Source organism: Panthera leo, chromosome A3, assembly GCF_018350215.1.
Source record: "Panthera leo isolate Ple1 chromosome A3, P.leo_Ple1_pat1.1, whole genome shotgun sequence".
Classification (NCBI taxonomy): Eukaryota; Metazoa; Chordata; class Mammalia; order Carnivora; family Felidae; genus Panthera; species Panthera leo.
In genome coordinates this window covers 135,069,058-135,096,247 of record NC_056681.1, presented here as the reverse complement: position 1 = coordinate 135,096,247, position 27,190 = coordinate 135,069,058, and the positions used below count along the sequence as shown (strand labels likewise).

Here is a 27,190-nt window from a genome sequence, read left to right as displayed (position 1 = left end):
TGGGCTCAGGGGTCTCGCTGATTTTCCCGCAGCCCGCGGCCCCGGAAGGCGCCACACCTGCCCTCCCCGGCTTCCTGTGGCAGCTCCTTGCCCTGTCCTGTCTGCTAGGTCAGAGGCCTGGGGCTGCCCGCCGCCCCCTCTCACACCCACACCCGACTGTGAGCCTTCCAGCAGCTTTTCTTGCAGAGTCTGTCCAGAATGTGACCGCTTGTCATCAGTCCTGTTTGTCATTGCGCCCCCCCTGCAGGACAGACCTGGATTGTTGCAGTCACTCCCCGGCAGGCCCCCCCCTTCACCCGCCGGTGTAAGGAGCACCCTGCACCCCTGCACAGGGTCTCTGCACCCCCTCCCCCTCCCTGGTTGATGCCCCCCCCCCCCCCCCCCCACAGGACTCACGGTACTAACTAACATGCTGTGCGTTGTACCCGCTGACCTTACGGACGCATTCTCCGTTCCCCCGTGGACTGTAAGCTCCCGGAGGGCAGGCCGCCTGGTCTGTGCATCTGCTCAGCGGTATCATTCCCGGTGACTGGAACAGCGTTCGGGCCGGGCGCTGCGGGGACCCCTCCGGTTGGTGACCTGGTGCAGGTCTCCGCCCTCGGTTGCAGCAGGTATGAGCCGAAGGACCCTTGCGGCTCACGTTTTCTCCACCCCAGCGACGTCGATCCTCATTTGAAAATGGCAAGTGTGTGCGTAGCGTTAGAAAAACAAAACCCAACCAAGTAAATGTGAAGAGCGATCCCTGAACCGGGCAGCACGGCATGCAGCCAGCGGATGTCCCAGCAGCCGCACAGGGGCAGGTGTTCGTGGGAAGGACGGCGGGTCAAGGAGCCACCGGGGGAAGAAAAGGAAGGCTTGTTTCAGGCCAGGTCGGGTTCTTTTCAGGGGGAAAGAACAGCAGGGTTTTGATCCCGCGGATGGCCTCCCCGGGGCTGATCGGGACATTTCGGAAGGACTTTTAAAAGGTCACTTTCCTGGGAGAGGCTGAAACTGGAATCAGATCTCAGTTTGCTGAGCTGGGCGGGAATGACTCCATTTGTTAAGCGTGTATACCTTTCCCCGTTGTGCAGGGCCTGCGTGATTCCTCTGGCATGTGCCTTGGTCCTGGGCTGCGTGTGTACCTACCAGGACCTGGGGCGGGGGCCACCGATGCCTCCTGGTGATTTGAGACCCATCAGTGGGCCCCAGTGTCTTCCTGCCAGTTCTCTGTCTCTGGAACCGCCCGCAGCTCCTGCCTCCCTCTCCCGCAGCCCTTCAGCCTCCCAGAGCACTCCCACCTGCCTCCTGCTGTGTTTTCAGGGACCCTGTGCCCTCTTACCTTCCCCGTCCAGCTTCTGGACAGAAAGCAAAGACTAAATCCAAATATTCTTGAACTTTTGAAATATTTTTGAAATATCTTGAAATATTCTTGAATATCCGTGCAGTGAGAAATGTGCTCCGGGGTGCCCGGGTGGCTCTGTCAGCTAAGCGTCTGACTTGGGCTCAGGTCATGATCTCAACGGTTTGTAGGTTCAAGCCCCACATTGGGTTCTGTGCTGACAGCTCAGAACCTGGAGCCTGCTTCAGATTCTGCGTCTCCCTCTATCTCTGCCTCTCCCCAATTCGCTCTCTCTCTCACTCTCTCTCAAAAATAAAAAAAAAATTTTTTTAAAGAAAAAAAAGAAACACGCTCCACATAATTGGAAGCCACAGATTTTACTTAATTTTCTCGTTGAAGTAGATCAAAGAAGTTAAAACCACATTCTAATATTGGTAAGAAGGTGATTCCCCTCGATTTCCCTAAAGTTTCTCTGAACAGATCCCTTGTCATTTTATACCTTGTACTTGATCTTTTTCTTTCTGGATGGGATCTTCCAAGGCAGGTGCATTAGCCAGAGAAAGAGGGTTTGGGTTATCAGTGGGTGCTCTGTGCATGGCGCCTCTGTTGCTCGTAATCCCGAGTCTAGAACAGTGCTTAGAACGTTGTGGGAACCTGTAGACGGTGGCTAAGTTACTGTGTGAATGGACTAGGGAGTGTAAATCAGGACCAGGAGGGACAGGACCTGGGGAGGTAGAACTGCTTCGTAACACAGGACCTGCCGTACATGCTCTAATGGACAGAACGGGGCCCCTGGGCGCGGGCACATCGTGTGCTCTGAATTGGGGGCTGTGGTAGCAGGGTTTTCTCAGGGAGGCATGTTTGTCCTCCACTCCTCTCACGTCGGGACCCATTTCTCACCTCCGGGAAGACATTCTGTTGCCATGGCAGCAGCCGGAGCAGGAGGCCTGTCACAGGAGCAGAGTTGCACCTGCTCAGGTGGGTCCGAGGAGCAGGGGGGATCCTGGAGGCCGACCCTCCCAGCCACGGTGGAGGCGAGGCCGTCGGTCCACGGAGGATGGCGATGCACCATGAGGGTTTGCGTGGTCGGTGAGCAGCAGAGCAGAGACGATGACGTCCCCGGTTTCCTGACTCTTCCCAGAGGCCTGTTTCTACCCCCACCACATGCTCCTCCCTCCATCACGTGCCCCGAACTCACAGGATCGGCAAGACCCCACACCCGGGAATTCCCCAGACTTGTCCTGGCAGCAGGGATCCCACTTGGTGCCTGGCCTGCCAATCTCGCGAGGTGGCCGGAGCCGTGCCCCCCAAACCGTCCTGCCGCCGGCCAGGACTGACCTCCCCGCCACGGCGGGAACCAGCCTCCCGCAGCCCACCCGTGTCCTGTGGTTCGGGGCAGGGAGCCGGGACGGCCCACGGCTGCTCAGCCTTTGTCGTAGATGTCAGTATATCCGGCTGCTCATTTTCCCGTGCCCTTATCTGAAACAAAGTAGGAGATCGTGACTATGTCACTGGCAGGTCGGCCAGAATACATTAAGGGTAGTTCATTATCAGGTAGCAGGAGGTGGTGTTGGGGCCGGTGTGTGGCCTCTTAGCAAATCCCTAAATGGCATAGACTAAGGAAATCATCTCTAAGAGGACAAACCATCCAAAGACCCCCTTCAGCCTTGGAATGTAATGATTGTTTTATGTATGACTTCTAAAGTGTCACTTGTGGTAGCCAAAGTGTAATGTTTTTGCGGGCGAATTGAAGTAGAAACAATAGGTCCTTTGTGTCTCCTCTGCACTTCATTCCTGGACGGAGGTCAGAGAGGCAGGCTTGTCTGGGGCCGTCTGTGGGAAGTCAGCTGTGATGTGGAAGCCACCAAGGCATTTGCAGCTTGCGTTTTTTTGCATATTTGATTGCATAAAATAAGGAGTATTTTATCCGCCTTAGAAATGAGACCGGGAGTTCTCTGCCGTGAATGCCGATCGTTTCCCAAGCCACACGGCCCACCAGGGAGGCAGCTTCGGGGAGCAGGTCCGCAGAACCGCTCAGCCTGGGGAGGAAGAGTCTCAAGGTCATACCTCAAGGTCATATGTAGTCCTGGCCGCCACCGGAAATTCCTCTGGGGGCATTTTCAGCAGGATTTTTGTCACATCTGTGTGGGTTTCCTGGGGGCCTTGCTACAGGAAGTTTTCCGCCAGCGGTCTCTGCATCAGTCGCGACGTTTTCTTCTGTCAGGGCAGGTGCACAGACTCTGGGTGACATGATGGGGGCAGGCCGGGGCCTGCTCCGTGGGAGGAAACAGCTCCCGTTACGTGGGCCTTCTTCAGAGTCCCGTCGACCTTGGGGTACTGTGCGGTTAGGAAGCTGCAAATGATGGGCCTCTTCTTCTCCCTCACCTGTACAGGTGTGTGTCCTCGTGGGGAACAAAGCCCTCCGCGTGGCTATGGCTGTTTCTCCAGTGGATCTGTTAAGAACTGGTCCTCTGCGTGACGACAGCTCTGACAGGCCAGGGCCCTCTCTCTGGTCCGTCCCTTCTCCGTTGTTGATCGTATCTGCTCCCCTCAGGCTCCTGCAGACTCTGAAGGCAGGGAAGCCTGTTACGGGGGATGTTTGTTCCGCCCTTACAGAACCTGCATGGCGTGTGGTTGCATGTGAGCGAGCGTGTGTGGTCCTGTCCGGTCCTACTCGACGTCCTTCTTGGAGCGTCACTGGGTTCGTCAGCATGTTAGAAACCACACGGAGTTTAATCGTTAAAAATAAACAAGCCTGTCCGACTAGACTGAGGACAGTATTCCTCAGACTTTTAGTGTCACGCTTGATAAGTCTATTTGGGAAAACAATGGCTTGGAATGTTTTCTTTCCAGTAGAATCTGCATTCCTGTGTCTTATTTGGGTTTAAGTGGAAAGGCAAAGTTGTTTTGTTCATAAGCGTTTTATTTTAGCGCGGTTTAGATTTAGATGTACAGATTTAGATTAGATTTAGGTTAGCAGATTTGGATTTTGGTTTAGAAAAGCAACCCAGATACAGGAAGTACCAGGAGCTCGCCTGCGCCCACACCCAGCTTCCCTTATTATTGACATCTGGTAGGAGTGTGCTGCACTTGCCATGGCTCATGAACCGGTACTCACCTTGGTTTCGATGACCTTGACAGTTTAGGGGGGGAAGACCAGTCGGTATTTTGTAGATGCCTCTCGACTGGGGTTTGTCTGATGTTTTCCTCGTGGCGATTAGGCTGGGGTTGTGGGTTGTGGGGAGAAAACCGCAGAGGCACAAGTGCTGTTTCTGTCCTGTCCTGTCACGTCAAGGGTCCGTGCGATCGTCGTGACTCCCCGCGGCTGATGCTTGCCTTGACCACCTGGCCGAGGCGTGTGCCAGGTTTCTCCGTGTGCAGTTACTCTTTCCCCGCATCCACCCTGTCCCTTTGCATGATGCCGCCCCGCGCAGCCACACGTAGAGTCGGGAGTTGTGCCCCAACTCCTGGGGGGCGGGGAGCAGCTATGGAATATGCCTTTTCTCCGCCATTTATTTATCAGTTCCATCATTTACGTATATCATTGTGAGCTTATGGACACTTATTTTATATTTTTGATTATGCTCCCCATGACTTTGTCGCTCAGACTGTCCCAGCTTCAGCCATTGGGAGCCCACTGTGTTGCCGTGACACATCCCCAGCAGTGTGGCTGTTTATTTCGAGTACTTCCTTGCTTTGTGGCACTACCGAGTGTTCCAGGATCATCTGGAACGTTTCCTGTGCAAGCCCTTCGAGCCGCCCTTGAGCCCTCGTTCCTTTGTTGCAGCGTGGCCTCAGAAAGCAGGCTCTGGGCACTTGGTGTGCTTTGTGGCGAGCCGGGGCACCCTCGCCTGTGTGCGCCAGCCGGCAGAGCAGGGGACCAGCCGTGCGTGTGTTGTCCCTCGAAGACGCGTGTGTCTGTAAGCCGTGCCGAGTGTGGTGGGCTGCACCTGTGTTGAGCTAATCGTTGAGTTTGTGCTGATGTCTCCAGCTCTAAGCCAGGACCTCGTGGATCATTCCAGCCACCTCCCCTCGCTTGTCTGGGACCTTCCACTCTGACAGCGAGAAGCCTGACTCCCACCTTCCACAGTCCGCTTGCTTGTTTGTTCTAGTACACGGATGCATAGTAGTTTCAGAATTGTTAACCCACAGTCGAGTGGAGACGGCTTTGTCTGCTAGGGTCCGGGGCTTATGGACAGTTCCGTTTGCCTGCGGTCTTACAGGTTCCACTCATTTCCAGACTTACTCAGGTCAGGGCTTTTCCCCACCCCTGCGGTGAGGTCATTTGGTACCCTTGTAGTAGAGTTCGAGTTTCTCTTCCCAGCCTGCATTCCGTGCCAGGATGCCCTTCTTCCTAGAGTGTTGTTTTAAAAACGTGCATGCATCCAGGTTCACTCCCTGTGCTGTGAAGTTTTGTTTCATGGGTTTTGATAAATGCATAGCGGCACGCATCTGTCCTTGCAGTATTCTACAAAAGTACTTTCCGTGCCCTCACACACCCCCTGCGCCTCACCTGCTCAGCCCTCTTCTCCCTCTGGTAACTGCTCATCTGTCTACTGATTCTACAGTCTGCCAATTCCAGAATGTTCTATGATTAGAACCATATAGTATGTAGCCTTAAAAAACAAACAAACAAAAAAACCCTTTTGTTTCTTAGAGGTTTAGGTTCATAGCAAAATTGAGGGCCAAGTACAGAGTTCCCGTATCCGCTCCGTCCCCACACAGGCACAGCCTCCTTCACTATTGACATCATGCACCGGAGGGGCACCTGTTACATGGATGAACCTGCAGTGACACATCATAATCACCCAAAGTTCATGGTTTACTGTGTCAGCTCAGGCTGCCAGAACAAAACACCACAGACCGGGTGGCTTAAACAACAGGACTTTATTTCTCATGGTTCTGGAGGTGGGAAGTCTGAGATCAGGTGCCAGCATGCTCAAGTTCTGGTGAGAGTCCTCTTTCCGGCTTAAGACGGCTGCCTTCTCACTGGGTCCTCATAGTGGATGAGAGACGGTGAGGGAGGGAGAGGGAGGTACCCACATTGTCCTCTCTTATAAGGCCACGGTCCTACTGGATCAAAGCCCTGCTCTTTTTTTTTCTTAAGTTTATTTATTTTGAGAGAGAGAGAGAGAGAGAGCATGAGCAGGGGAAGGGAAGAGAGAGAGAGAGAGAGAGAGAGAGAGAGAATCCCAAGGAGGCTCCACACTGTCAGCACAGAGCCCCACACGGGGCTTGATCTCAGGAATCGTGAGATCACAACCTGAGCCGAAACCAAGAGTCGGACGCTGAACCGACTGAGCCACCCAGAAAGCCCCAGTCTTTATGACCTCATGTAACCTTAATTACCTCCTAAAGGCAAACGGTCACATTAAAGGTTAGGGCTACCCCTTAGGGATTTGGGGAGCAGGAACACCGTTCAGAGCATCCATCTTAGGGCTCCCTCTTGCCGTTTATACATCCTGTGAGTTTTGACAAATGTAGAATGATGCATATTCACCATTGCAATTACGTTCTGAATAGCTTCACTGTCTTAAAAAATGTTCTATGGCTTTGCCTGTTCACTCTGTTTTTCCCCTTCTCCACTCCCCCCGTGGGCAATCACTGATCTCTTTTACAGTCTGCATAATTTTACGTTTTCCAGAATGTCACGTAGTTCGAGGCACACAGTATGTAGCCTTTTCGGATCTGCTTCTTAGGAACATGCACTTACGGTTCCCCCACATCTTTCCGTGGCTTCATAGCTCCCGTTTTTTTAGCCCCGAATAATAGTTTATTGTCTGGATGTGCCCACTTAAATAAACTGGCATATTTCATTCACCGAGGCCCCATTCTCCCGTGATCCAGAAGGAGACACAAAGGAGGTCTAGCAGGGCGGTCACATGCCTGTGCGTCAGCACCTTGCAGACTGCGAGTCAGTGGGTGTGTGTGTGCTTGACCAGGTCACGCTATCTCTGTGCCTTGGTTTCCTCGTTTGTAAAATTGGAATAACCCCAGACTGTTAAAGTCCCAAAGTCACCGTGTGGAGAAATGAAATGATGCATGGAAGTGATGACCGTGATGCCTGATGCACGTTAAGCAACCAAGATGTGTCTATACGTACATACGTGTCTACATGTACATACGTATGCGTATATAGAATATGAGCATGTGCCTGTGACTAGCACTGTTAAGGAGAGAGAATGACACTTAGCCTTGGATAATATATTAGCAAGTTGGAGAGAGAAGCTAATACATACAGACTTGGAAAGCCACACTCCCCCAGAGAATGTCCTAAAAAGAATAAATGAAGATCAACATGCCGAGTCTCGCCAGTGCCTGGCAGACACAGTGCTCGGCTGCGATGTTTGGAGGGATGATGTGTCTGTCGGGCTTAAGCCCACATGGGTTTTGGAGCCCGCGACCTGGGTGGGGGGTGCCGGAGGCAGAATGGCGTAGACCAGTGGCTCTCAACCCTCCCTGTAGAGGAGAATCCCCGGAAAGGCCCGTGGAGACGTGCATTGCTCTGTCTGTCCCTCCTCCCCGCCCTCCCCCAGAGTTTCTGATTTTGAAGGTCTGGGTTACCAGCAAGTCCTCCGGCGGTGCCGATGCTGGTGTTGTGGGGAGCGCGTGTTCAGGGCCGATGACCACGTGCAGCAGAGACTCAGACAGGTCAGCAGCTGATGGGTTCAGAGGACCGGGGGGGACCTCACAACGCCAGGAGCTGATGGTGGGCACGAAGCGCTGGGAGGGTTCAGACCCCTGGTGAAGAAGGGGGAATGCAGGGGGGAGGCAGGATGGGGGGGGGGGGAGACGGCGCTTCGGCCAGCGGGGGCTTGTGGGTGGTCTTCGGGAGAGGGAAGGGTGGGCAGTGACCGGCTGGCAGTCAGTTACCCCTCCTCCTTTGCTCTCCTGGAAGGGGTGAAGGCGGGGAGCGTAGGGACCCGCACAAGCGCGCAGCCCCCAGCCCAGCGGGGGGATGTCTCCGGACGGCAACCAGAGCTCGTGTTCACATGCGACTGCCTTCCTTTTCGGCCCTTTCTGCTCCCGTGTCCACACCTCCTGCGCCACAGTGCCTGCTCTGCGCGACCCCCGCAGCACTTAACAAGTAACTTGCCTGATAAACATTCTGAATCACTTACATTGAGCAACGCTTGTCATTGACCAGATGTGCTTAAAATAGTTGGCTTCATAGGACTTGACCTTCACATTAGGAAAACAAAGATTGTTTTTCTTTTCTTTTATTGTGCATTGTGATTTTCTTAGCAAATTCCTATTTCAAGTTTGCAGCTGTTCAGTGTTTGTAAAATCATATTCAGCCCATCCTGTGTGTCGGGAAGGTCCATGACGGGCTTCAAAAATATCTTTTGTTATGTCCCATTGTCCCCCGTTTGAATCCTGATTTGGGGCACCTCAGAGAGTATCAGGTCTAGAGGAGAAAGAATACCGACTGACGAGGGACCAGGAAATTGGCATCTGACCCGCTTTAAGAGTAGCGCCCAGGGAGGGAAATGAGGGGCCGGGCTGCCTTGCGTGCAGGGCAGAGGGAAGCCACGGTGTCCAGAAGTCAAGTGGAAATCACGGTCTAGGAGGAAAGGAAGTGAGAGGTCAAGCCTGCAGTTTGTGCTAAGGATCACATCTTCGGAGAGGCCGTAAACAGGAAACAGAGCCAAGCCCAGAAGCCAGGAAGAGCGGGGAGAGTCTGGGAGCGACCAGGCCAGGAGGTGACCAGTGGTCCAGGGTGAAGGTGGTACACGGTGGGTGGGGCAGGCGAGCGTTCACGTGACCCCTGGTCTGCCCGGGACTCGGGGTGGGAGCTGCGAGGACTCTGTGTTGAAGGGTTAGACGTCAGCCGTCCTGTGGTGCGTTCTGGGGTGCCGTCCGATCGGGGGCCACACTGAACAGCGGACAGTAAAGCAGGGGCCTTTGGCTTTCGTGTGCTGCTTCTGAAGGTTACCGCCATCCCTGGCACTTCCTGAAAGACTAAGTTGATCATACAGTTTCTATGCTCGCGCCTTGTCTGTCCCTTTAGTCCATATGGGTTCATGCCCAGGGCTTTAAACCTGATGCAGGACAGTGACTCCCACTTCCCGGACAGGTAAAGTGTCCCAGGAGTCCTAAATCTATCTCTTCTCACCCTTCCCAGCCAGTGGATGCGGGAGGGTACGGTGTGTAGTTTCATGGAGTGAAAACAACTACAGTTTCCTAGTCTGTCCAAAGTCAGTGACCCAAGCGGCAGAACCCTTCTCCCTTCCAATGTGGGACCTCTTTACCCTCAGACCGCTGCTACAGAGCCCTCCAGCATCCGAGACTGGGCCTTTGCAACAGAGCTCCCGGCCACCTACCCCCAGCTGTCCGGGAGGGACGCACCAGTCAGCAGCCGCCGCCCACAGCTGCGACGCCTCTGGTACAGGTTTGTGATCCCTTTTAGGGATAGCGGACCTCCATAGTCAAAATGGAATCGTCGCTCTGTACAGTGAGCTTTAAGCAATGTTATCTGAAAAAAAAAATCATTGAGGAATAAAACAAAAGAAGATGTGGAGGGATAGAGAGAAAGAAAAAACATCTTGGTTCACGAGCCCAGGATTCAGAAAATGCTTGTGGACATTTAAAATAATAATGATGATGAGGTTTTTTTCGGGGGCGGGGGGGCGGGTTCGGAGCTGACGGCCAAGAAAGAATTCTTGAAGATGTGTTTGGTGCAAAAAAGGTGATTTTAGTAAAGCACAGGAACAGGACCCGTGGGCAGGAAGAGCGGCACTGGCGTTGTGAGGCGTGACGGGTTATACACTATGGAGTCGGGGGAGGTACAGTCAGGAAGACATTTCTTAAGGGATTTCCATATGCTAAAGTGGACTCCCGGGGTAGCAGAGGCCTAGCTATGGTCAGGCTGAGGTGGTTTTTGCCTCTGGCAAAGCATTAGCATTAAGACAGGGGGAAGTTTCTGGACTTTAGGTTATTGGTAAGATTGCCCTTTTTTTGTAGTTGTACTAAGATGTTTGTGAACTGATGTGAACTCTTATCAGTTTAACCGTTTGTTTTCTGTCCTTTCCTTTGCTCTTGGGCACCCAGAAGTGCCTGAGGAATGTTACACATATCCCACGGGGTGTGGGGGGGTTATGTGTGCCCCGAGATAGCTCACTGACCCCAAGCCACCTAAGCCATTTGGCCCGTTGGCTGTAGGTCAAATTATGAGGCTTGTTTAAATTATTTGGAAGACTCCGACCAATCCAAAAGTTCCTTGCGTTTGTGTCAAAGAGTTCTTTTCAAACAACAGAAAATACACTTACTTTAGACTAAGTTGCTCCCAGTGATTAGCTTTCCGGGGAGGGGTCCTGGGTGCCGTCCCTTTCCTGCCCTGACCGCTGATCTCTCCTCTTTGTCTCTGTGCAGATTCCTGCCAGCCTCCGGTAACTGCCGTCCTTTGCTTGGGCTCTTGAAGGTCAGGGTCTCCCCCTGCGTCTCCGTTATTTTTCATCACTTATGTTCCTTTGTTCTTTGTGTCTAATCCGTCTGAGTTCAAGATTCTGCAGTTACCTTCTCCCCCTCCCTGGACGCCCAGTGAAGGATCCACAGCGATGACTGGTGAAAGTTGAGAAGGGAATATGAGTAGATTGTAGAAAGCAATCGTGACAACTCCTTGCCCCTGGGAGTAGCTGGCACAAAGAATGGTGGTATCTAACGCCTCGTTGGAGAGCTAACTGGCATCCTCAGAGTCTGCCAAGGATGGCTAAATGAGACCTTGCAGGGGAAGAGGAGCGGGGGTCTTTACTGAGCACTTCCTACATGTGCCAGGTCCTGCACATGACCTCTCTTGACCTCACAGCGACCCCGGGAGATGGCGCTTCTCCACCCCCTCACCCACGGAAGCACACTGTGGCTGACGACGGTCAGGCAACCGCACCGTAATTGTCCTGGACGCTCAGTTTGCCCTCAGAGCACAGAGTTTCCTGTTGCTTCTGCTGTGGTCCTGCCACGCTCGGTCCGCCTGGTGAAACCTGTTCCCTCCTGCTTTGATAGCCACTCCCTGTTCCCGATGTTAAATGTAGCCTCCCTTCCACACTCAAGCTTCGTCTTCCTCATGAAGCTCTTCCAGTTTGCTGAGGAGTCTTCTACCCAGACTTACTCTCATCTTTACCAAGTGCCTTGAGCACCGATTTCGCACATAAACCATATACTGCCTTATAGTATCGGTTAGCTTGCTCTTTGACCAAGCGGGTTCCTGAACCGAATCTGAAGACGCCCCAAGGCGGGGAATTGTGTCTCCTGCATCTTTGAATCTTTCCAAGATGCTAGAATCATTTTGTGTATGTTCCGGTCGTTGGTTGGTGTTCTGATTTATTTTTGTTGTTCCTTCATGGGGTAGGTCTTTGTCATTCTATAGCCATCCCTCTGCTGTAAGTATGAGGCAGGACAAGACAGATCCTCCCTTCGTGGCCTCACAAATTAGCAGGGAACGCAGGTGTCTCTTGCTGTCTATGTCATTTAGTCCCTCAGTTCAAAGATGAGGTTGGGCAGAGAAGGATGCCAGGTTGTCTAAATCAGTTTGGATCCTGAAAGCTGGATAGTAGGAGCTCTCTCTCAGAGTTCAGATGGCTGGGGATTGCGCCTGAAATTTTAACTGAATCGTACTCGGTTCTGAGTTTGGGGAGCACGGGCACGCTTACCTACTGTGGGTGCACACTGACTGCCGGGCTTAGGTCGGGTGCCAGGGGTTCAGACTGAGAAGACGTAGCCCGAGATACAAGGATCTGTTCATTCACTCAACAGGCAGTTGTTGAGAGGTCGCTGTGGGTCAGGCGATGAGCCAGAGGCTAGAGGCACGCACCTTCCCTGTCTTCCCCAAGCAGCAAGCAGTGGGAATCAGTGTGATAAATACAAAGAGAAAACACATGCTATCAGGAAGCAGACTGTGGGCAGGTGAGGAAGTGACCAGAGAACGTCCCCGGAGGATGGGGAAGTTCCTGGGGTGCCTGGGGTTCACACCAGGCATCGTTGGATGCACTTGACCCGTGTAAATGAACAAGTCTGCCAAAGGCCCTTGCCTCCCTGAAGCTTACGTTTGAGAAAATCTGCCAGTGCTTAAGGAGGCAGTGGTGTTGGGGCTATTTCTGGGGGGGCCGGGTAACACCTGGGTGTTGTGGTGTGGAAAGGTGGATTCCATTTGGAGGGCACTGAAGACTGAGGGGGAGGGGCCACACCCACCGCTTTCTTTCTTTAATTTATTATTTATTTTTTTAATGTTTATTTTTGAGAGAGAGAGAGAGAGAGAGGAAGGGAGGGGCAGAGAGAGAGGGAGACACAGAATCCGAAGCAGGCTCTAGGCTCTGAGCTGTCAGCACACAGCCCGATGCGGGGCTTGAACTCATGAACCATGAGATCTTGACCTGAGCCAAGGTCGGACACCCAACCCACTGAGCCACCCAGGCGCCCCTCCACCGCCTTCCCTGAGATGTTCCTGCAACAGAAATCCTAGAACAGTCCCGTCTGATCAGACTATTTTAATGGAAGCTTCTTCTCCACGCTTGCCGAGGTTTTGCCTTCCTAGACGAGGTGCTCGGTTGGTGGGGGTGGGGGTGTGTCTTACTCAGTGCCCATCAGAAGGATGGAGGGAAGGCGGCAAGGGGGTGGGTCGTTTGCCATTTGGAGGGTAGACACGATCGTTACCCTCTGCGCGGGGGAGGGGTCACCCACAGACCCAAGGGACCCGGGGACCCCTGGTTAAAGCTCCGAGGACCCAAATGAGCTAAATCCCTGGGCCCATCGACCGCCCCTTGGCCACTCCCTGGGGCCCCATGTGGAGCTGAGAGAGGTGACTCCTGCCTCGGTTCTGCTGGAGGCCACGCGGGGGTCTGACGCCCTGTGCTTCTCTCGTTTCAGACTGTTCTGCCATGACCACAGCGCGGTACCGGCCCACGTGGGACCTGGCCCTCGATCCGCTGGTGTCGTGCAAGCTGTGTCTCGGGGAGTACCCGGTGGAGCAGATGACCACCATCGCCCAGTGCCAGTGCATATTCTGTACTCTGGTGGGTCCTTCCGGAGAAATCCACTATTGGAGGGAATTTCGGGAGGCGGCCTCTGCTTTCGGTTTTAGCGGCACCCGGCAAATCTCTGACCCCACCTTTGCCAGCGACCGAGTCTGTCATGCGGTTGCTGAAGGAATCCTCCTTCAAATCAGTCGGGCACCCGGGTAGATGGCCGTCACAGGTGCTCGTGATCCAAAAGTGATCAAACAGAATTTTAGACGCTACTGATGGTGCAATTTAGAAGACCTGATCACGGCGCGTGCTCGCCTTTCCAGAAGGGAAAAGCTTCACCTTACCTCATTGTTTAGTTTTTTTTTTTTTTAAGTTTATTTATTTATTTTGAGAGAGAGAGAGAGAGAGAGAGCGCGAGCAGGAGTGGAGGAGGGGCAGAGCGAGAGGGAGAGGGAGGGTCCATACTGCCAACTCAGAGCCCGATGCGGGGCTCGAACTCACTAACTGTGAGATCAGGACCTGAGCGGAAATCAAGTCAGACGCTTAATTGACTGAGCCCCCCAGGCGCCCCTACCGTTCCTCATTTTAAATTGAATTGTACAGTTCTGTGCTTGAGGTTACAAGAGTGCTGACCTAGTGATCGTGCACAGGTTGAATATTCAGCTATTTGCGTCACCTTTCTCTGGTGTGGTGTTAGAGGGGATGTTGACATCACGTTTAAATTTCCGCAGATTGTCTCCAGCACTATTTGGGGGCCAGATGATCTGCTGGTAGTGATTATAGGGACCTCTCTTTCCATCAGGCCTAAGTCAGACCCAGCATCTGACCCTTCGGAAAGGGAAAATGAGGATGTAGGGGTTTATTTTCAGATCATCTTAATTGAATTCTACTTGATGGTTCTTCCCATTCAAGGGGGGGGGGTGTGAAAGTCCAGAAAAGAAAAAAAGAACTGTTTTCTTCCAACTATAAGAAACCAAAGAAGTTGCTTCTGAATTTAACCGCGTTATAAATGGACCATCTGGGTGGCCTGCCTGTGTATGTTTCAGATGTCTAGGTTAGTACCGGGCACTAGCTGGCCGTCCCTGGCCTTCTGCAGGAGATGTGTTCTTCCTTCGTGGCCACGCTTCACAGGCCTTATTTCGCTTGTCTCCTGATGTCCCTGGGGCACCGGCACCTTCAATGTTACCATCTCCGTTTCACGGAGGGGCAGATGAGCTCGGCAAACATTTATGTCTCCATCTTCTGACTTGGGCTTGAACCAGCCGCTGGCTTTCCGAGGGGCTGGAACCCCGGGTTTACTCAGGACTCGTGATCACTAATCGCTAAAGGGCCGCTGGCCTAAACTGCAGCGAGTCTGCGTTGGTGTTGACGTGCGAGAAGTGTGTGTCGTTAAAGCCTCAGGAAAGTCACTTCAACCAGGAGGACAGGAAATTGCTTTTGACCTTTTCCTGAGATGGCGAAGGATGGGAGGGAGGGGGACGCGGGAGGGGCGGACTGACAGACCTCCAGCCGCTTACTGCGGCGTGTTGGACTCCTTTTCATTTCTAGGGGAAACGCCAGGATGGGGGGAGAAAGTCTGGGTGGATTAGAGAATCTGCTTTGTGCCCATCGCCTCCCTCTTGGCGGAAGCGAAGTCTTCCTCTGTCTCCACCAGTGGAGTCCAGTCCCCTCCACCCTGCGCCTCTGGGCGACTTTGCTGTGTCTCCGTCACCTGCTCCTTCCCTGGTCTTTCACCCGCTTTCGCTGTTGCTGTTTGGGGTTTCTGTTCGTAGAGAATTGTAGTAAAAACCAGCAACTCTAATTCACATCATATGCTTAATGTAAGCCAGGGGACTTTGGAAGGGGGAAAATAGCTCTGTTCCCTCAAAGACGGGGTACCTGCAGCTCTAGGAGACGGCGTGACAGCGGAGATTTTTTTTTCACTACCAGGTATTAAAAATTAAAATGTTTAGAGCAGTTCCGCTCGTTTCTTCAGCGTGAATAGGGGAAGCAGGTGCGTGTTGACCGACCGAGAGTGGGGCAGGTGCCCACGCCCCATTTCTTCCCGGTGTGGGGCCTCATGTCACCCCAGCCCACCGCCATGGCCACAGCCAGAGAGTTGTGATGTCCCGGGGGACAGACGTGGGGACGTGGGAAAGAGCGAAGAGAGAAAATTGTGTGAGACCAGAGGACGCCCTCTTAATAAATAATCACGGAAGAGTTACACTTAAGTTCTGAGGTACATTGATTTTGAGGAGGAAAGGGTTCATGGGGAAACTGACTCTGCAGTCCGGCGTCTCTGCCTTGAAATGCAGGCTCTGTTTCTGACCTCGTAGGCCTCTTCGCCACATCCGTATATGCTGTTCCCCAGGAGTTAATGGTGGAGGCCATCCCGGAGCGAGCCGAGACTCGTGGTCTGTGTAATCGATGCTCTTCCTACAGCGGCCAAACGATGGCAAACTGTGACACACAGAAAAGTTGGCCTGACTGGAAGAAAGTCAAAAAGCAATTTTGACTGGGGCGCCTGGGTGGCGCAGTCGGTTAAGCGTCCGACTTCAGCCAGGTCACGATCTCGCGGTCCGTGAGTTCGAGCCCCGCGTCGGGCTCTGGGCTGATGGCTCGGAGCCTGGAGCCTATTTCCGATTCTGTGTCTCCCTCTCTCTCTGCCCCTCCCCCGTTCATGCTCTGTCTCTCTCTGTCCCAAAAATAAATAAAAAAAAACGTTGAAAAAAAAAAAAAAATTAAAAAAAAAAAAAAAAAAAAAAGCAATTTTGACTGGTCAAAAGCAATTTCCTGTCCTCCTGTCCCACTACTCTGGACCCCACGCTTTCTGCCTCCTGTGTGGCCGTGGCCGGGCGTGGGAGGTGGATAACCCAAGGCTGCCCTCAGAGCACCCACTTTCCAGGCAGGTAGCACATTGCTCCTCTCCCCCCACGTCTACACTGCCGATTTCTGGTCGGGAGCCCCTCCAGGCCCTGCCGGCTATGTCACTGTTACGCTTTAGAAACCAGTGGAAACCCCAGCAAAACCCTCCCCGTCTGGCCCCATCACACCATGACACCCCCACTTTTGCTTGCCTGCTGTGATGGCTCTGTCCACACTCACATGTCCTTCAATAGCTAGTTCAAGTGACCCCCTCTGTAGTTGAGACTCTTCTTGAGTGGAAATGCCACCGTGCAGTTGGGTCCCTCCCTTTTATCCAGCCTCAAAGCTCCATTCCTGACTCTCTCTGTCCACTTCCTCTATTCCTACGCTCAATGGTTCCAAACTGTCGGAAGCTTCCAGCTCCCTTATTTTCTGGTTCCTTTTGTCCCACTGTGTTGTCATGATGTCTGCTTACCTATACCCTCCCCTAGAGGAGCAGGGATTTGGTTTTGTGTCATTGTCCACATAGTGGAGCTCACACAAAATGTTGCTGGAACGGCAGGCAGCTTGAGTTCTAAAATGGCTCAGGTGCTTCTCTGACTGTTCTCTTCTTCGCTGTCACAGCTACTCTTGCTCGGATCCTGCCTCTCCTCCTCTGAGACGAGTCTGAGAAATGTTAGTGTCTTCAGAGTTAGAGGAAGCTAACTCTGGCTCCCCCCAGGGTAGGAGTGAATCCTGGGAAGTGGTTTTCAAAGGGTCCTGCAGTTCAGGGTCTCTATTCAAACCAGAGTCTACAGGGGAGACTGAAACCATGTGAAGTGGTTGAACACAGGCCTGCTCTGCCAGTATGGTGTTTGGGGGCCACGAGCCCGGTGGATTATCTCTGTCCCAAGTGCTCTGAGCACCCTGGGCCTCTGAGGGGCACAGACTCCCGGCCTCTTCTCCGTGGGCTGGGGGCTCCGTGGTGTAGAGGGCCTCTTCCTAGTCTGGGGTCTCTAGATGGGAAAAGGCACACTTGCAGGCTGAGGTGCCTTGGGGCCCAGGGCTGAGAATGGACCAGAGGGCTGGGGCTTCCAGCTGCCAAGGTGACAGGCATGTGGACGCGTAGCTCTGCAAGGCCTTTCTGTGTCGATGTGGCCCACATGCTTCCTGATGTGCACCGTCTCAAGGCGTCACCCAGACCCCTCGGATTCTCTGTCCACGCCGCTCACGGGCATGCCAGCGTGGTTTTTGTTGTAGGGTCCCCCTGAAGCTCTACCTGGCGGATAGAAAAGGAGAGGGAATAACATTTGTTAACTGCTGGTGACTTACCACATGCACCTGTCATAAAACCCTGTGAAGTGGCCAGAATTCTCCCATCTCACGAGAGGCCACTGCAGCCCAGAAAGACGAAAAGGCCTGCTTAGACTGGCCGCTCGCACCCAGACGTGATGCTTATCCACCAGCGGCCCCTAAGACGACGCTGACTCCTGGCGCCTGCTTTCCCGGGGAACTTCGCACAGGGCTAGAGGGCCGCTCTGGACTCATCCGCGTGCTGCTCTCTGGGTCATACATCCCTGGATCCTGGCACCTTCCAACCCCGAACGGGCACTCGGAGGCTGCTTTCTCTGTCCCCGTCTTGTGTAGTTGACTCTCCATCCCCAAGCCCACCTCTGTGTTCGCATCCAGGAGACCCTTCCAGGTCTGTGGCAGGTGGGGTCCTGGGCACGGTACCCGGATGGATCCACCCACCCATCTTCCCGGCCCCTTCTTATCTGAGGTAAAGAACAAACAAACCGTTGGTATCGCCATTTGATGGAATCATTCTCAGTGGTGTGGACGGAGGAGACCGCGTGGCCTGAAGAGGTGGGATGAGCGGCCTCTCCCTCTACTGGAATGAGCCCTCAGGCTTCCCCAGCTCTGAGCAGTGGCACCGCTTGGGTCCTCAGAGTCATATACGTGCACCCCCTTCTCTCACAGGCCTTTACCCCACACACGCGTGATCCCAGAGCCGCACTTAGAAGCTCGCGGACTCCCTTTGGCAGACGTCCCCCGGGGCTCATCTGTTCCGCACGGTTTTGGCTTCTAGACTTCGCTCCGGGGTGAATCTGAATTTGTTGAGTGGATGGCATGCTGGCCTCTTGGTGTTCCCACCTCTAGTGTACGTGTTAACCCCATCCCACCAGACACCTCTGACCTGCCTTCTTTGTGAGGAAGGTGAGGTTTGGTCACTCAGTTTTGCTCCTCTGTGGCTTTGGTTTTTCACATTCAGCAGGTAGAAAGCGTCGTCCACACTTGCTGTTTCCCTTGCAGCTTATTTACAGGTGTGGTGGGAGGAGGGTGTGACCTCTAGGAAGGAGGCTGTGCTCCCCGGAGGAGGATGTGCTCCCTGGAGGAGGGTGTGCTCCCCAGAGGAGGGTGTGACCTCTAGGGAGGAGGCTGTGTTCCCTGGGGAGGAAGGTGTGCTCCCCGGATGAGGGTGTGCTCCCTGGGGAGGAGTGTGTTCTCCCCAGAGGAGGGCGTGACCTCTAGGGAGGAGGCTGTGCTCCCTGGAAGCGGCTGTGCTCCCTGGGGAGGACTGTATGCCCCCTCGAGGAGGCTGTGCTCCCTGGGGAGGAGCGTGTCCTCCCTGCAGGAGGGTGGTGCACTCTCTGGGACCTGTCCACTCCCCACTGGCCAGCTCGGCCTCTGCACCAAGGAAGGGAGCGCAGGAGCCCCCGGTCGGTCACTGTGCAGGAGAAAGTCCTCCTTCCCCTGGGGTGTCTGTCCTGCGGAGAGCAGCAGTGCCCAGGCTCCCGAATCCCCAGCAAGCCCGCAGGTTGTCAGAGCAGGATGGGGCCCCCTTCAGGCCATCCTAACCGTCACCTCCCGGCTTCCCTCAGCCCCGCACTGCACCCCACTCCGGGTCCCGCCTCATCGGAGCCCGCCAGGCACTGGGCACGGCCCGGCTCTCGGAACGTCCTCCGGCGCTCCGTCCACAGGGCTGCCTGTGCCTCGTGCGGGACCCCGGGGGATGCCGCGTTTCGATGGTCAAGTTTTCCAGTCCCTAGTGGCTTCAGGCCGGGCTGTAGGATGTGCCCAGTTCCTGACCCGTGAGTTGTCACCACCACCGCTGCCCGAAGCCGGAGCGCCACGTGGCCCTGATGGGGACCGTGGGCCTGAGCCGTTTTACCTGGTCTCCCTGCCCCGCTCAGGTCTCCCCTCCCCCCGCTGAGACTGGGTTCTCGTGATGTAGCCTTTGATGGGGCAAATCCAGTCCAGCCCCAGGTACTCTGTTTGACACCCCCGGTCATCAAGACAGCCTTCTGGCATTGTGTGCCTCGCGTGGACCTGACACGGGGACGGACACTTCCTTCTCTGCCGGACTGTGTTGAATGAGCAGCCGCCCCGTCCAGCACGGTCCTCACGTCACCCGCAGCTGGCTCGTGTCTCTCTTTGCTTTGATTGTTGTGAAGTGAGGGCCCCCCAAGCCTCCCCCTCGCCCCCACGAAGCTCCAGCGGTCCTTGTCACCAAAGCAGGTGCTCCGTGCCTACTGGCTGAATCGACCCAGACCCCAGACATGTGACAGAGCCGTGCCTGAGGGCCTCCACCTCGGTGCTCTGGAAGGAGAGGGTTCCGCGCCATTCTGTCGCTCTGCGTCTTTACTCGGCATCTGTAATCACAAGCCTACGAAGGGCTATAGGATGCCCGTGTCCCTGCGTGGGGGGGCCATCCGTGCGCTGATACCCGAGGGGGCGGTGGCTGCAGGCGGCTGCGGAGCTGAGGCCCAAGGAAGGCGTGTGGCGCCCGCCCGGTGACTGCAGCCGCTGCAGGTTGGTCTGGTGGCTGGAGGGGGTTTGGCGGCAGGCTTACCCCGGGGGGCTCGGGGAGGTGAAGCTCCTTGCTCACATCTGCCAAGTTGGTAAGCTGGGATGTGAAGCCAGCTGTGCAATTCCGGGGTCCTTGCCCTTCAAACAGTGCTCACTGGGGTCCCACCGCCGTTGCGTGGACCTGCCTGCACGTGATGTTCCTAAGTAGTGGATCCCTGAGGAGCATTGGCTCCTCGGGCCCCTCTGAGCACGGTTTCTGGAGTTTTCTCCTGCTCTCAGGATCTTCCACAGCCGCCAGGCCCTCAAGTGAGAAAACACACAACCTTCAGACTCGCTGTAGTCGAGGCAGGGCCCTGCGTCTCTGTGGCCCGCTTCTGCTCGGCGGGAAATGGATTGCCGTTCCTCTTTGGAACTGGGTTTCAGGCTGTTGGAAGACGAAATGGAAAAGGAAATTCCTGGAACATTCTGTGGCTCTCGACACCTCCCCTCCCTCCTTCTGCCCTTTGTGCAGCAGACACCCCCTTTCCTGGGATGTCCTTGTCCCAAAGGAAATTCCTGGAACATTCCGTGGCTCTCGACACCTCCCCTCCCTCCTCCTGCCCTTTGTGCAGCAGACACCCCTCTTCCTGGGATGTCCTTGTCCCTCTGGCCAGCATGTCACCTCTGGGAGCCTTCCTGACCCCGTCCGGGTGGGGCCCCTGTCCTCCCACTGGGACGTCGGGCACAGTGCACGACCATGACCTGCAGATGAGCCCCTCCCCCCCGCAGTGGCTGTCCGGGGCTTGGTGTCTGGGACCGTCCTTGCATCTGAGCGTCATGGGCACGTACAGATACATTCCTGGCTGACTCAGACCTTGCCAGTTTAACCAACTGAGCCACCCAGGCGCCCCTAGACTTTGCCAGTTTAAAGAACATACAATTCTCCGTTCTAACAAAAACACTGATGAGGTCACTGAAGATGCATAATAGATAATTACATTTGAAAGAGTTGTTAATTGAGGAAGAAGGCAGAAATTAAAATCAAGAAACAAAGACTCACCTGTCTGGACTCTGGCACGCGTGAGTCCCCGCTCCCTTACTTACAGAGTATGCTTTCGGGGCCATTCTGAGCTTCCCCCAGCCTTTGTTTTCTCATCTGGGAAATGGAAGGCTGTGGGTAGTGGGCTAACAGCTAACGTGAAGACCTTTGATCACTGGGAGCTATAATTAATATGATAGCAGGAAACCCATTGATATCTGCTTTTGTACTGCGTAGTTTACTGAGCTTCTCTGCCCATTTTTGTGTGTGCCTTTTAAGACATCTTTTAGCTATTAAATTGAAAACCATGACTTGTGAGTCATGACCCACACGTATCTGGAAGAAGACCGGGCTTGTTTTCAGTGGATGGTTGGTCAGACACTTAGATCATCCCTCTTTATGTAGTAAACAAATTGATGCTCCCAGAGCGTACTCGTCATAATCATTTTGCAAACAGCACAGATGCATCTGAGTGGCCGGGGATGTTCGCTCCCAGCCAGACGTGACACACTCATCGTTGCTCCATGCGAGTCTGTTGTGTGTTTTTTTTAATGTTTTTATTTATTTTTGAGAGAGAGAGAATCAGAGACAGAGCATGTGCGGGGGCGGGGCAGAGAGAGAAGGAGACACAGAATCGGGAGCAGGCTCCAGGCTCCGAGCCATCAGCACAGAGCCCGACGCGGGGCCCGTGAGAGCATGACCTGAGCCGAAGTCGGTTGCTTGGCCGACAGTGCCACCCCGGCGCCCCAAGACAAACTGATTGTAAACCGTAAACGAATCCTCTTGTGGCTAAGGTTTTGGTTTGTTTTTATGCCCGTGACTGTAGGAAACACGCACAGGTAGACAAAGCGCAGGAAACGGGAGTCGCTGTTTGCCTGGCTCGGGCCGCATACCAGGAATTGTGTCGGGCTCTTTGACGTTCTTTCTTTCAGTCCCCAGAGCCCAGCAAGCGGGGCATCCCTATTTTATGGCTGAGGGAGCTGCGGCCCGAACCCGCCAAGGAGCCCGGCCGTGGCCTCTGCCTACAAGGATTCCATGGGTCTGTCTGGCTCCAAAAGCCTGCGGTCTTTCTCCCTCCGCGCGCGGCACGAGCCGTAAACAGGACGTTCCACGTTCGTCCTGGCTGTAAACACACCATTGCTGCGAGGGTCGCGGCCGCCAAGCCGCGACATTGCCGTTTCCCCGAGCAGCTGCTGCGACGGGGCCCGGGCCCGCCAGAGGCTCCGTGTGACTGCTCCCTCTTCCTCTGCTGTTCCCCCTCTTGTGACGTTGGCTCCGATGAGTGGACCCCCGGGACCACCCTGTGCCTCGTTGCGGGGCTCATCCACGCCTGGTTCTCCGGGAGCTCTCTTCCCAGCCGTCGTGCCTGCAAACTGTCTGTGGTCTGTGAGTGACAGACGTTCGGGGCGACTGCACTCACCGGGGGCCCAGGCAGGACAGAGGAGGGCAGGCTGAACTCGGGGCCGGGGTCTGGGCACCAGCCTGGCAGGTGACAGGTGAAGCCATGCGTTCTGTTTAGCGCTCTGGAGGGAGGCTCCGGGGAACGGCTCCTTCCGAGGATGACCTTGATTGGTATTTTTAAGAGAAATTGCTACCTGGGGTCTGTCGTGGACGATGTATCCTGATGTGCTATGATGGTGGAAATTACCCGTTTACGTCAAATTATTCTTTACATAATCAGGCATACGCTGCTTTCCACACGGTCTTCTGGATTCTCTTGCGCGAAGTTCTTACAGCTCCACCAGGAGGTGGGTTAAAGCGCCCCAAAGTGCAGGTCGGGAAAACGAGGCTGGTAGGAGGAGAGGAAGACTTAGCCCGGGCATAGGGACAGGGACAGTTGAGGCACACCCATTAGCAATGACCACGCATCCTTCTAGGGAAATGCAGAACACGTCTGGGGGGAAGTGGAGGCTTGGGAAACGTAGCTTATGGGCTTTTCTCGATGAATCACTATTACTTTTAATAGTGTTATTATAACAGTGGTGTTGGCCTCATGAACCCCAAATATTGAACTGGGCTACGATTGCAAGTTGATTTGAGGATATGCTGTTGTCATTTTTATACTGGTTTCTCTTCACTTAATGGCCCCAGGTTTAGTACTCTGAGTTCTTCTCTGAGCTCTTCAAAGTCTGTCTCTGTTTACTTTTGGTAGTGAGCTTACTTGGGAAGGCTATATCTTTTCTTTTCTTTCTTTCTCTCTCTCTCTCTCTCTCTCTTTCTTTCTCTCTCTCTCTTTCTTTCCTCCTTCCTTCCTTCCTTTTTCTTTCTTCCTTTCTTTCTTCCTTTCTCTTTCTTTCTTTCTGTCTTTCTTTTTCTTTCTCTCTCTCCTTTTCTTTTTCTCTATTTCTTTCTCTTTCTTCCTTCCTTCCTTCCTTTCTTTTTCTTTCTTTCCTTTTTCTTTCTTTCTTTCTTTCTTTCTCTCTTTCTTTCTTTGTCCTTTCTTTCTTTCTTTCTTTCTTTCTTTCTTTCTTTCTTTCTTTCTCTTAATGTTTATTTATTTACTTTGAGAGAGAGAGAGAGAGAAGGAGAGGGAGAGAGGGAATCCCTAGTAGGCTCTGAACTGTCAGCACAGAGCCTGACTCAGGGCTTGATCCCACAATCCGGGAGATCATGACCTGAGCTGAAATCAAGAGTCGGATGCTGAACCAACTGAGCCACCCAGGCGCCCCCATGTTTTTTCTTTTAATTGGGCTTTATAATGTGCTTTGCAGGGGAGTGTGGGCTTCCCAGGCTGGTAGACTGAAGCAGGAGTAAATCGGCATGGGGTACACCCTCATCATTCTCGCTAGAACCCTGCTGTGCCTCCCGCTTTTTCTGTTTGACTGACCTGAGACTTTGCAACAGTCCACCCCGTAGGTGAGGTTGTAGTAAGTTATCACTGAGTAAGCGGGGTGTCAGTGAGTAAGGATCGGCAGAGGGTCCTAAGGGGGAGCGTGGGGGCATTTCCGAGTCGAGATAGGCTGGGCTTGAATCTGGGCTCTGCTCTTGCTATCTGGGTAAGCTGGCAAGTTCCTTTGGTGACTCAGTGTTCACACCTGTAAGAGTGTTCTAAGGAGTAGGGGCGCCTGGGTGGCTCAGTCGGGTAAGCGTCCGACTTCAGCTCGGGTCATGATCTCGTGGTCTGTGCGTTCGAGCCCCGCATCGGACTCTGTACTGACAGCTCAGATTCTGACCTGCCTCAGATTCTGTGTCTCCTCCTCTCTTTCCCTCCCCTGCGCGCGCGCGCACACACACACACACACACATACTCTCTCTCTCTCTCTCTCTCTCAAAAATAAATAAACATTAAAAAAAAAAAGAATGTTCTAAGGAGTACATGAAACAATGGAGTATAACAATTGAGTCTGGTGCCCGATGTCTAATATGTATTTGAGAAGTATTCCTTCCCGACCTTCCTCCTCCTCTTAGACTCACTGGCTTGGTGTTTGCTGAGGTCGTGTGCCGGGGTCCCACCCGCAGCCTCAGTTCTGTGACCAGCATGGCACAGGGGGCGCCCCATCAGTACTCGAGTGAATGAAACCTCTCATTCGGTGGTTGCTATGGGTGACCCAGGGAAAATACGAAACCGTAAGGGAACAACGTGCTCGATTCATCACCTCTTCTGCACCTGCTGAGTTTTCTCCCTTAAGGAAGTAAAGATGTTTACAGATACTTCTCTGACTTTTTTTCTTTTCAGTGCCTGAAACAGTATGTCGAGCTCTTGATCAAAGAAGGATTGGAAACTGCGATCAGTTGCCCCGATGCCGCCTGCCCTAAGCAAGGCCACCTGCAGGAGGACGAGGCATGAGCCCCCGAACAAATCCGGTTTTTAACGCGTGCAACTGTGCCCTGCTTGGTTGGCTTTGCGGATGCCGTGGGTTCGGTTTAGGCTGACCTGGTATCATAGTCTAGCCCTCGGCTTGTTACACTTCTTGTTTGTATTTTTTTTTTCTTACTAGATCGAGTGCATGGTGGCGGCTGAAATTATGCAAAGATATAAAAAGCTACAATTTGAAAGAGGTAGGTGGCCTAGCATATTAGCCGGTGATGACTCCTATGATAGAAGAAAGGTAACTCGGCGGGGAGAGCGCTTCTGGCGGATAGGATTACGCATCATTTGGCTGCCACAGTGAGAGAGTCAGTGTAAATTGGGTTTCTGAAGTTTGTCACTCTCAAAAAAAATTTTTTAATGTTTTTTTTTGACAGAGAGCGTGTGCAAGCTGGGGGAGGGGCAGGGAGACAGGGCGAGAGAGAATCCCAAGCAGGCTCCTTGCTGACAGCACAGAGCCCGACGTGAGGCTTGATCTCACAAACCGTGAGACCATGACCTGAGCCAAAGTCAAAGTCGGATGGACGCTTGACCGGCTGAACCACCCAGGCACCCTGTGAAATTTGTCACCTTGAATTCTCTGCAGAGCTCACAGTTGGAAGGACTGTTGTTGGGTCATAAGGTCATTTGGTCATAAGAAGGATTCATGAAACATGACTCGTTTACAGGGATTTGGCCTTAGGGGGTGTTCTAAAGAGATTTCACCCTCACAGGGTGTTATTATTCTTCAGCCGGGTTAGGACTAATAGTTTGAGGACCAAATTCTGGGACCTATGCAGAATTTAAAAGATCCAAAGGCACACAAGGAAGTTCCGAGGCCAAGCATAGGTGAGTTATGATGACTGCCATCCTGACAGGAAAGCACCCTGGTCCTCCACATTCACTGAGCACCTGGTGCTGAGTCCCTGGTCTCAGTAAGTGTCCGGACAGCCCTGCTGGTTGTCGTCATATGTGAACAGGACACCCCAGAGACTGACTAGCTCGCCTGATTTCCACCTCTAGTGGGTGGGGCGCAGTGTGGACCAGATCCCCCTCAGTCCCCCACAGGGCCCTGCACAGCCCTCGTGGTGGGAGCCGGACCTGCCGTAGACCTCGGGGTTCTCCAGGAGCACGGTGTGGCATGTGCAGAGCGGCGACAGCGTCATTTTCGAGGTGGCCGTCGCAAAGCGTTCACACGGGTTGGACATCCAGGACTGGTCTTTAGCTTTGCTCTCTGAAGTGTGCCAGGGTCATCAGATGATGTTCTAAAGAGTCCATAAATTCCATTCGCCTTCATTTGCATATATGTCCTGGACCTTGGGCTCCTCTGAAAAGGAGCAGAATAACAGATGTGGGTAGGTGACGCTGCTTACGCAAAACTTCACTGTGTAGATAACACATCCGGACCCTGACCTCAGCTCAGGTTGGAATGGTCCGAGCATGCCCTCCCCTCTTCCCGGTCTGGTACCCAGAGCCTGGTCTGCATCAGGCGCTCACGACTGAGACACAACCCTGGGAAACACCATCAAGATGGGACTGGAAGGCAGAATGGACCAGAGCAAAGTATCAAGAGATTCCCAGCTTAGCTGAATGTGGAAAATTTTTTCTTTTCTTTTTTTCCCCCATGTTTATTTTTGGGAGAGAGAGAGAGTGCACAAGAGTAAGAGAGCGAGCCTGAGCCAGGCAGGAGCAGAGAGAGAGGGGACAGAAGATCCGAAGCAGGCTCTGGGCTGACAGCAGACAGCCCAATGCGGGGCTCGAACTCGCAAACCATGAGAGCATGACCTGAGCTGAAGTTGGACACTCAACAAACTGAGTCACCCAGGCGCCTCTTCTCTTTCTCCTTCTCCTTCTCCTTCTCCTCCTTCTCCTTCTCCTTCTCCTTCTCCTTCTCCTTCTCCTTCTCCTTCTCCTTCTCCTTCTCCTTCTCCTTCTCCTTCTCCTTCCCCTTCCCCTTCCCCTTCCCCTTCCCCTTTCCCTTCCCCTTCCTCTCCTCCTTCTCCTTTTCCTTCCCCTTCCCCTTCCCCTCCTCCTCCTCCTCCTCCTCCTCCTCCTCCTCCTCCTTCCCCTTCCCCTTCCTCTCCTCCTCCTCCTCCTCCTCCTCCTCCTCCTTCCCCTTCCCCTTCCCCTTCCTCTCCTCCTCCTCCTCCTCCTTCCCCTTCCCCTCCTCCTCCTCCTTCTCCTCCTCCTCCTCCTCCTCCTTCTCCCCTTCCCCCCCCCCCTCCTTCTTTTTTCCTTAAGAAATGCTAAAGATAGTTGCATTTCTTTTAGAGGCTTACTTCTGGAAAACAAAAAAAGGCAGTGTGTGGCCAACTTAAAAAAATAAAATCAAACAGGATTTTGATGGCATTGAAATTGTTTTCAAGAGCCTGTTTATTTAAATGCCATATATCATTTAGTTTGGGTGGTTTACAGCTTAAATGTAATGCCACGTGATACAAGAGTCAGTATGTGGAGCTATAAACTTGATGAATTCG

At 53.6% G+C, this 27,190-nt stretch overlaps 1 protein-coding gene across 11 annotated transcripts in view; it reads left to right on the top strand.

Annotated features, from left to right (window-relative positions):
• The window catches only part of RNF144A (ring finger protein 144A), a 137,690-nt gene that overhangs the window by 61,760 nt on the left and 48,740 nt on the right, over positions 1-27,190 (top strand). For 3 of the 11 annotated variants that reach the window (XM_042933745.1, XM_042933744.1, XM_042933743.1), the window contains 3 exons: positions 13,178-13,323; positions 24,603-24,707; positions 24,865-24,925. In XM_042933745.1, coding sequence (XP_042789679.1) covers positions 13,189-13,323; positions 24,603-24,707; positions 24,865-24,925 — 301 coding nt within the window. In that variant the 5' untranslated portion in view covers positions 13,178-13,188. Of the gene's footprint in view, positions 1-6,170; positions 6,268-7,854; positions 7,970-8,216; positions 9,022-9,576; positions 9,711-10,690; positions 10,740-13,177; positions 13,324-24,602; positions 24,708-24,864; positions 24,926-27,190 lie in introns of those variants that run through there. The other 8 variants (XM_042933737.1, XM_042933736.1, XM_042933738.1 and 5 more) reach the window with 7 other exon arrangements.